The sequence below is a fragment of the Microtus pennsylvanicus genome, chromosome 4 (assembly GCF_037038515.1).
Source record: "Microtus pennsylvanicus isolate mMicPen1 chromosome 4, mMicPen1.hap1, whole genome shotgun sequence".
Lineage (NCBI taxonomy): Eukaryota > Metazoa > Chordata > Mammalia > Rodentia > Cricetidae > Microtus > Microtus pennsylvanicus.
The window spans coordinates 9,758,190-9,768,083 of record NC_134582.1 but is presented as its reverse complement, the minus strand read 5'-3'; the positions used below and the strand labels follow the sequence as shown (position 1 = coordinate 9,768,083).

Below are 9,894 nucleotides of genomic sequence, written 5' to 3'. Positions count from 1 at the left end.
GAGAGATAGCTCAGTGGTTAAGAGCATTGGCTGCCCTTCCAAAGGTAACAAGTTCGATTCCTGGCAACGACATAATGCCTCACAACAATCTGCAATGAGGTCCTGTGCCCTATACTGACAACAGAAGGGAAAGGCAGGAGAGATAGCTCAGTGGTTAAGAGCATTGCTTGCTGAGTTCAATAAGGACCAGGGACCCAGGGACCCACCCAGGGACCCAGGGACCCACCCAGGGACCCAGGGACCCACCCAGGGACCCAGGGACCCACCCAGGGACCCAGGGACCCAGGGACCCGGAAGTACCGCCCCTCGCCTTCACCTCCGGACGCAAATCCTTTTTTTTTATGTTCATTTTTAATTTTTTTTTTTAAAATAGCAAGTTCTAACATTTGGAACTAAAAAATGAACGAATCACGTGTTCCCAATTTCCCCCCTAGTAGTCATACTTTTTTTTTTTTTTGTCTTTTGAATCGACCTTGTGGTTGCCCCAGGCGATCAAGTGAGTAGCGGAGCTACCCTGAACCGACAGCTCAGATTTCAGCAGGATTACCAGTCTCGGCGGGGTTACACTGCCTGCTGTGGCCGTCCAGGGCAGTGTAACTCCGGCACAACGCACCCACCCTGAGGATTTAGTCCTCAGGCCCTGGCCATCTGAGTATTTATTATAAACCCAAATTGGGGGGCAGCATGATGGCCGACTGGGTAAAGTGCTTGTACTCCAAACCTGACCTGAGTTTGAGTCTCAGGATCCACATCTTGTGGAAAGAGAGGCCTGCCCTTTGGGCTTCACATGCACGCCTTGGCGCTCGAGCATATATACCACACACTAATAATAATAAACACTTAAAATGACTTCATTGTATGTAGGCTTATATGAATGATGTTTAAGTTTTCCATGTTGAACAATAAATTTTTTTACAGATCCTTTTCCTGCAGTAATCTTTGAAGTTTCCAGCAAGAAGATGGGGTCCCACAGCAGCCACTCCACCTAGTTGAGATGATATCGTGATATATACAGTGCTACTATTGGGTACTAGCTGCTGAAATGGTGCCCCTTCTCATATTCTGGCCAGGACTCGATGAGAACTTTGAAAGAAAAACCCTAATGACTGCTCAGAAATTGTTTGAACTATACTAGATAGTAATTTTTGAACTTAACCACCACATAATCTTTGCAGGATCCCATTAAGAGAACATCACAAGCATGACAGCGAGAAGCAATTCTAGAAGATGATGCTCTCTATCCCAAAACAGTTTAGCCATAGGTTGAGAACACTGTTTAGGGGTTGTTGATTATTACTTGTACTAGAAAGAGGGTTGGGGAGGAAAAAAAAAAAAGGATTTGCGTCCGGAGGTGAAGGCGAGGGGCGGTACTTCCGGGTCAGGTGAGCTGGCTGCCTTGACCTTCCCTCGCGCTCGGCCATTTTGTGCCAGTCGTCCGGAGGCTGCGGCTGCAGAGGATCTCTCCGACTAGCTGCGAGGATGCTGTCCGTGCGCGTCGCCGCGGCCGTGGTCCGTGCCCTCCCTCGCCGGGCGGGACTGGTGAGCGCCGGGGCCTGGGCAGGCGGGCGTGGGCGCGGCTGGAGGATTCTGCGGAGCGCTGCGGGGCTGTGCCGTGCTGTGCAGCGCGGGGCCGGGGCGTACGGCGCCATCTTGCACCGTGGCTGCTCTGCTGCGCTGACGGACGGCCGCTTTTGCAGGCCTGCGGTGGGCGGTGGTGCAGGGGATCCGCTACCTCGGCGTGGCTGGACAAGGGGGTGTTAGGAGGATTCCGGTGTTGGGGTGAGGGCGGCCCGAGGTGAAGGTCAGGGTTTGTCCGCTGTCTGTTTGGCCTGCTCTGAGGCTTTTTCCTGGGGTCCGGCTCCGCTGAAGGTCAAAGGAGCTGTCAGCAGCTTTGGGCCCGTGAACAAGGAGAGCCTGACATTGTCTGAAGGTCAGCAGGCCCGATCCTTTTACCTGTGCTCGGAGGTCACTTCAAGGGAAAGGAATAAATGAAAGTGATTTTTTAAGTAGTTGGGCGGTTGATCACTTGGTGCTGAACACGGAAGGGGTCGTGCAGACATCGCTAGGTGCAGAAGCAGTTTGTGTGGTTTACACTGTCAACGACGATGGAATTTTTGTAAATGGCCTAAAATTAGGCAGAAGACTTTAATGGGTGTTTCTTTTTTCTTTCTTTCTTTTTTTTTTTTTTTTTGGACACGTTTAAAGATTTGTCCTTGTCTAAGAGAGACATACATGAGGAGTAGAAAAAGAAAAGATCTCCTGAGTAAATTGGGGGCATAGGGACCTTGGGAGAGGGTTGAAGGGTAGAGGAGAGCAGAGAAAAATGTAGAGCTCAATAAAAATCAATTTAAAAAAAAATTTGTCCTTGAATTGTCCACCTCATGTTTTGTACTAGGTCTCCAAAAATGCTTTGGGGTCATCCTTCGTTGGTGCAAGAAATCTCCATGCCTCCAACACTCGACTTCAGAAGACTGGTAAGTCAGTTTTTAAATCTACACCCTGGAGATTTTTTCCCCTGTTAATTTTTTTTCTCTTTTAAAACATACTACAGAAACTCAAGTTTTCAAACCATTAATGTTCCATTTAAAATGTCTTGATGGATTTTCTTTGTCTAATGAAACTGTATATTTCTGTTAGTGCTGTATGGCTTCTAAAAATTTATTTTGGATGAAAACAATATATATATATGCAATAGGTACCTGCTCTCTCTCAACTATGAAAGATTTTTTTTTTTAATAAGAAGTGTGAGAAGAGGAGTGATTTATTTATTTATTATTGATAGGCTTTTTCAAATGCAATTGCCTTTTCAGATCGCTTCTGTTTTATACCTGCAGGTACATAGGGATGTGGGGAGCCAAATATACATAAAAAAAGACATAAAAAAAGATTGGGGAGTTACTTTGGGGATGTGCTGGAGGGCTTTTCCTCTTTTTCTGTTGGAGGTACTGGGGATGGAACCCAGAGCTTGGTAGGCAAGCACTGCTGATCAGCGTCCCTGGACATGTAGTGGTAGTTTTAGGATAAAGGTAAAATGCATACATAGTGTGTATAGTAAGATGAGCACTGGTGCTTGGGTGCTTTTTTTTTTTTAAGATTTATTTATTAATTATGTAAACAGCATCGGCCTGCATGTATGCCTGCAGGCCAGAAGAGGGCACCATATCTTATCATAGAGGGTTGTGAGCTACCATGTGGTTGCTGGGAATTGAACTCAGGACCTCTGGAAGAACAGTCAGTGCTCTTAACCTCTGAGCCATCTCTCAGCCCGCTTGGGTGCTTTAAAGGGTTTATTTTTGCATTTGTTCATTGAACAAGCCCATGTATGTGTGGAGGCAGCTTTTAGGAGCCAGCTCTCCTACCTTGTGGGTCTCTGGAACTGTAACTCTGTACCAGGCTTGCTGGTGCCTTTACCCAGTGAGCCATCTCCCTAGCTGCCGTTTATATTATTAGCTGGGGGGTGGGGAGGCACTGTGTGCTTGGGATCAGAGGACAGCATTTTGAGAGTGTTTGTTCTACTACCTTGTGGGTCTTGGGGTCAAGGTTGGGTTATTGGGTTTGTCAACCGCCACTTAAGGAACTAGTAGTCTGCTGCTCTCACTGCCTTCTCTTTAATGGACTACATTTTAAGGTGTTAGTGGAGTTTAGCCAAAAGTTCAGATTTAACATATGTACAGATTCTTTGGAAATTGAATGAGAAAACAAGGTAAAGCGTTAGGAAAGGTAAAATTTAATTTTCGCAGCTGTTTGGATTACTGTCTGCCTGTGGAGAAGTGCTTCCTCTCAAATCACTTGGGAGTTTTCAATAATTTTGAGTGATGAATATCCAGCTTTATAAAAAAATTTATTTTTATTTACATGTATGAGTGCTTTGCCTGGGTGTATGCAAGTGTGTGGGTGTTGGGTGCCCTCTGGGGGCTTTAGATCCCTGGAACTGGAGTTAGATACAGTTGCGAGTTGCCATTTGGGTGAAGAACTGAACCCAGAGTCTCTGGAAGAGTAGCAAATGCTTTCTACCACTGAACCATCATCTCTCCAGCCTAGGATACCCAACTTTTAAAAAAGATTGTGTATTATGTTTTAGAATGATTTTGAATGTTATCATGAAGCCGGTTGTTGGGAAATGGTTTTGAGAAGCTATTTAGACCAGATTATTTAAATTGGGTTGTTCTGTCGCAGGCACTGCTGAGATGTCCTCCATTCTTGAAGAACGGATTCTTGGAGCTGATACTTCAGTTGATCTCGAAGAGACTGGGCGTGTCTTAAGCATTGGTGATGGTATTGCCCGAGTACATGGACTGAGGAATGTTCAAGCAGAGGAAATGGTAGAATTTTCCTCGGGCTTAAAGGTAATTTATAAAGTGGGAGTTTTGTTATTTTAGGATCTGTGGCTTTGGTTTTTCATTTCATTTAGAGCTTGTCAAAAATTAAAAACATTTAAGTCTCAATTTGCCGCATTTTCCCCTATTACAGGTTATAAAGAGAATAAAGTAGCAAAGTTTTGGTTAAGCCAAGTCCCAGTCTCCTGTTCTCTCATAAGTGCTGATAAATAAGTTGTTTCCATTGGCACCAACATTAAAACTTTAGTAAACATTGACACAAATTTCAATGAATTCCTGCCAGTTCCTTTGTAGCTGTTCAGATTGTTTAATGCAAAAGCATTTGATTACTTGAACTAAATTCTTTTCCCAAGAAGAGTCGTTCCATTATTGAAAGTTGAGTCAGTGTGTAGCTATCCAGAGCTCTGCTGATACTTTGAACTTAGCTAGTTGAGATTGGGGCCAGCATACCATAGTGTCTCCTGTTATGTTGCATGAAGTCTTCACCAGAGAACATTAGGTGAAAGATACTAGACTAACGCAGGTGGAAGGGAACACTACTCTGCTGCTTGCTGTGTTACTAATATGACAGGGGAGAGCCTCTCTGGCGTCCTTGTTCACTTGTCCCTTTTGTGCAGGGTATGTCCCTGAACTTGGAACCTGACAATGTTGGAGTTGTCGTGTTTGGAAATGATAAGCTAATTAAAGAAGGAGACATTGTGAAGAGAACGGGAGCCATTGTGGATGTTCCAGTTGGTGAGGAGCTGTTGGGCCGCGTAGTTGATGCCCTTGGTAATGCCATTGATGGGAAGGTGAGTTAATGCTAATTGGATTCTGGTGTGGTAAACATCAAAACCAATTTTGAGGGTTCCTTTTTATTTATTTTTAATGCTTAATGTTTTTTACAGGGTCCAATTGGTTCCAAGACCCGTAGACGAGTGGGCCTGAAAGCCCCTGGAATCATTCCCCGAATCTCCGTGCGGGAACCAATGCAGACTGGCATTAAGGCTGTGGATAGTCTGGTGCCGATTGGTCGTGGTCAGCGTGAGCTGATCATTGGTGACAGACAGACTGGGTAAAGACTCAAAATCTTGTTAAAAGTTCTAACTGGTGTTGATTCTAAGTAAATAATTGATGTGTTTAATGGTAAACACCTTGACTGTAGTGGGGCAGTGGCAGGTGATAATGGCGGTTACCAGTGGTAGCACAGTTTTGCCTAGAAATCCTGTATTTAGTGACACCTATGCCACTCTCTTTAAAGGAAAACATCGATTGCTATCGACACAATCATCAACCAGAAACGTTTCAATGATGGGACTGATGAAAAGAAGAAGCTGTACTGTATCTACGTTGCTATTGGTCAGAAACGGTCCACCGTTGCCCAGTTGGTGAAGAGACTGACAGATGCAGGTACTGAAGAACATTAGTCTAATGGCTGCTCTATCGCTGCTAATCTTGGAAGTGTCTCTATAACCAAGGCTGATTTTAACTCCAGGGAACTGAAGGGTCTAATAGAAATCAGAACAAACAAGGAAGTGCTGTGCAGCTCCTCCTAGCTGGAGTGTTTGTGGATTCGATTACTATTTTGCTTGGGGTTTTGTTTGTTTTGGGTTTTTTTTTTTAATATTTTAATTTTGGGGCAGTGGGAGAAGGTTGAAACAAGGTCTTTGTGTAGCCCTCGCTGTCCTAGAACTTCTTATGTAGACCAGGCTGGCCGCAGACTCACAGAGGTCTACCTGCCTCTCCCTCTCAAGTGCTGGGACTAAAGGTGTGTGCTACTGTTGCCCATGTTGATGTCTTTTCTTAAGATGGGGTCTCATGCAGCTCTGGCTGACCTTAAACAATCGTCTTCTACTTCCCAGGTACTGGGGACTAGAGGCTTGTGCTTGGGGATATTTCACAGGGTGTGAGGAAGAGTATACTGTATCTCATCTGTCCCTGGGGGCCTTGGACTTGTTATAGCCAAGGATAATGTGGAACTCTGCTCTTTTGTCTCCACCTCCTAGGACTGTAAGCATGCTCTATTGTGCCTAATTTATTTGGTGCCTGTGTTCAAATCTAGGACTTTTGAAGCCTGTTGAAGATGGGCTCTACCAACTGAGTTCTTTCCTTTCACCTTTATGTGGGTTCTAGAAATTGAATTTATGTTTTTAGGCCTTCATAGCAAGCACCATTGCCTCTAGGACTCCACCCACCCGTTAATTTTACAGAATGAGGGCAGTGGACAATTTTGTTTCATAGCCTCTAATTTAAAATCACAGTATTGATAGCTTTGTAAAATGTAAACCTTGTTTTCTCCTCAGATGCCATGAAGTACACCATTGTGGTGTCAGCTACTGCTTCTGATGCTGCCCCCCTTCAGTATCTGGCTCCGTACTCTGGCTGCTCCATGGGAGAGTATTTTAGAGATAATGGCAAGCATGCTTTGATCATCTACGACGATTTATCCAAACAGGTCAAAGGATGTCTTTATAACTTGTATGTTTGTATTAGTGGATATTAGCAGATGCAACTTGCTTAACAGTTGAATTTCACCACCTTCTTCTCTACCGCAGGCCGTTGCTTACCGCCAGATGTCACTGTTGCTGCGCCGACCCCCTGGCCGTGAAGCCTATCCTGGTGATGTGTTCTACCTACACTCTCGGCTGCTGGAGAGAGCAGCCAAGATGAACGATTCTTTTGGTGGTGGCTCTCTGACTGCCCTGCCAGTCATAGAAACCCAGGCTGGTGATGTGTCTGCTTACATTCCAACGAATGTTATTTCCATCACTGACGGACAGGTAACAGATTAATGGCTAAAATGTTTGATTTTTAAGGCACTGATTGAGGCTAATAAGCATGAATTAGTAAATTGCCTTTGCCTTGTTTTTTCAAGGCAGACTTTCTCTGTGTTACCCTAGTGTATTTTTATGGAATACAGTGAACATAAAACTGAAAAGAATAGGGACTGGAGAGGTGGCTCACTGGTTAAGAGCCCAGCATCTATTTGATTGCTCATAACCACTGTAACTCCACTTCTTGGGTGCTAGACAGCTGTCCTAGCTGTTTAGCTGAGAATGACTTTGACCACAAGTCCTGCTTCAGCCTCCTAGGTGTTAGGATTAAAACCATAAGCCATCCCACCTGGCCAGGCATGTTTTGGTTCATTACTTTCTAGCTGTAGGTAATTTTAAAGTGTATTTGAGAAGTTGTGTTACTGCCCTTGTTTTAGTTAGTTTGTTGAGACTGTGTCGGTGTATAGTCTAGATAGGCTTGGAACTTCGTGTAGCCCAGACTGACTGACTTGGAATCTCAGTGACCCTTCTGCCTTTGCCCATGAGTGCTGGGATCACAGCCGTATTCAACGTGCATGTAGTTTGTTTTCAATATAAGTATCTCCCTGACCTCCATATTACCTGTTCTCAACAGTGGGTGTGTAGACTGGTGTATACCCTGAAAAGTCCCTTAGCAATCTTATTCAAGTTTTGGGTCTCGGCTTTTGGCACAGTGACTTAAATTTGGCAAAAAAGTATATTTATTAGAGCTTATTATATTTGTATTCTTGAATTGCAGATCTTCTTGGAAACAGAATTGTTCTATAAAGGCATCCGCCCTGCCATTAATGTGGGTTTGTCTGTGTCCCGTGTCGGATCTGCTGCCCAGACCAGGGCCATGAAGCAGGTAATTTTACCTCACTTTGAAAGGGAGTTTGTTGAAAAGTGTGTTTGTTAACTGTTTGTTTACTGCTATATGTGACATTGAGTCATGTTCACATCAACTTGTGTTTTCAGGTGGCAGGTACCATGAAGCTGGAATTGGCTCAGTATCGGGAGGTTGCTGCTTTTGCCCAGTTTGGTTCTGATCTTGATGCTGCCACTCAGCAGCTCCTGAGTCGTGGTGTGCGTCTGACCGAGCTGTTAAAGCAAGGACAATACTGTAAGTCCTTTTCATTTGGTCAGGTTCCTGTTGTAATTTAGGGTCTTGCCAGGTCTACAGTGCTGCATGTACCCCAAGATCTTTCAAAGAAAAACCACCAGTTTTATTTTGCTAATGTAGTCCTTATTACCGTATGAGTGTAGTATTTAATACATCTACATGTTGTAAGATATGGAATTTAGCGAACTTAGTAGAACAGTAGTGCCTATTTTTATTTTATGTGCATTAGTGTTCTTACATATATGCCTGGGTGAAACTGGAGTAACGCAGTTATGAGCTGCCATGTGGTTGCTGGGAATTGAACTCAGGACCTCTGGAATAACAGCCATTGCTTTTAACTGCTGAGCCATCTCTCCAGCCTAGTGATTATATATATATATATATTGCCTAAAAAACAACCAGCAGATTTTACCACAGATACTGTGTTGTAAACATTACCAGGTTATAAGCCGTGCTTATAGCTATAGGTACAGGGTGTCGGAGTGGGTGGGCCATGGACCGTGTCTAGTATTAAAAGAGAAAATAGCTCTGTGGCTTTGGTAAAATGGCATTAGTAATTCATTTGATGATGGATGTGCTTGTTTTCAGCTCCCATGGCTATTGAAGAACAGGTGGCTGTTATCTATGCAGGCGTGAGGGGCTATCTTGATAAACTGGAGCCCAGTAAGATCACAAAGTTTGAGAATGCTTTCTTGTCTCATGTTATCAGCCAGCACCAGTCCCTCTTGGGCAATATCAGGTATGAATGGAGCTAGTGGCCTTTATTGTGACTAGTGCAGTTTTTAAACAGTCTTTGTTTCTCTGGGGGTTGGAGGTTAGGATCAGGTCTTGTATACTAGCCCTGCCTTTCCTTGGTACTCACTGTGTACCTGTGTTCTCAATATTTGGCAGTCTAGCCTTAGCCTTACAAGAACTGGACCACAGGTGTGAACCACCCACTATATTTAGGAAAGTTTAGCTGGTATCTTTCAGCTGTCTAGGTAGCCTTGTCATCGAATCTTTGCCTAATTTGTACTAATCATTGAAACTTTTACTTTTATTTCCAAACAGGTCTGATGGGAAAATCTCAGAGCAATCAGACGCAAAGCTAAAAGAGATTGTAACAAACTTCTTGGCTGGGTTTGAACCATAAAGCCCCATGAATCCATGTCCGACACTGCTTTGGTTTTGTCATTCTGGTAAAATCAGCTCCATTTGTAAAGGACTGCTCTCGTACTCCTGATGTACAGAATTCACATAAATAAAAGTTCCGTATTGTGTGCTAGTTTGTGTTGGGGTAGGTGCAGGGGTATACTGTGCTTGTGTGTGGAGGTCAGCCTGTAGGGGGTCAGTGCTCTCCTTTCACTCTGTAGTCCCTGGGACTGTAACTTGGGTCATCAGGAATGATGGCACCATCTTGCCTATTTTCATGTTAAGTTCAAAAATTTGTTTCTGTAAGGTAGCGGCTTATTTGTGTTCCCATCAGCCATGGCTGGTCTCAGAACTCACTTGAGTAGCACAGGCTGCTCTTCGGCAGTCTACCTGGCAGAACTGACAAAATGCTCTCTTAGCCCATTCCACTTAAATATTGGTACAGTCAGCATGGCTAGATAATTAAGGACTGATCACTGTAAGATTCTAAAGTTCTTTGTAACTGATTAAAGAGAAATCTGTTGGAGATGTA

General features: G+C 44.1%; 1 protein-coding gene across 1 annotated transcript; it reads left to right on the top strand.

Moving 5' to 3' along the window:
* Positions 1-1,184: 1,184 nt before the first annotated feature.
* On the top strand, positions 1,185-9,894 carry Atp5f1a (ATP synthase F1 subunit alpha). Its single transcript, XM_075968216.1, has 12 exons — positions 1,185-1,539; positions 2,396-2,474; positions 4,177-4,346; positions 4,955-5,128; positions 5,225-5,391; positions 5,578-5,726; positions 6,620-6,771; positions 6,872-7,096; positions 7,869-7,976; positions 8,087-8,231; positions 8,820-8,970; positions 9,282-9,894. The coding sequence occupies exons 1-12, from the start codon at positions 1,480-1,482 to the stop codon at positions 9,361-9,363; spliced, it is 1,662 nt and encodes a 553-aa protein (XP_075824331.1). The 5' UTR covers positions 1,185-1,479; the 3' UTR covers positions 9,364-9,894.

Coding starts and splice junctions, on each gene's coding strand:
- Atp5f1a (XM_075968216.1), top strand. CDS start 1,480: ATGCTGTCCGTGCGCGTCGCCGCGGCCGTGGTCCGTGCCCTCCCTCGC. Junction 5,727..6,619: donor GAAGAGACTGACAGATGCAG/GTACTGAAGAAC, acceptor TTTTCTCCTCAG/ATGCCATGAAGTACACCATT. Junction 7,977..8,086: donor AGACCAGGGCCATGAAGCAG/GTAATTTTACCT, acceptor TTGTGTTTTCAG/GTGGCAGGTACCATGAAGCT.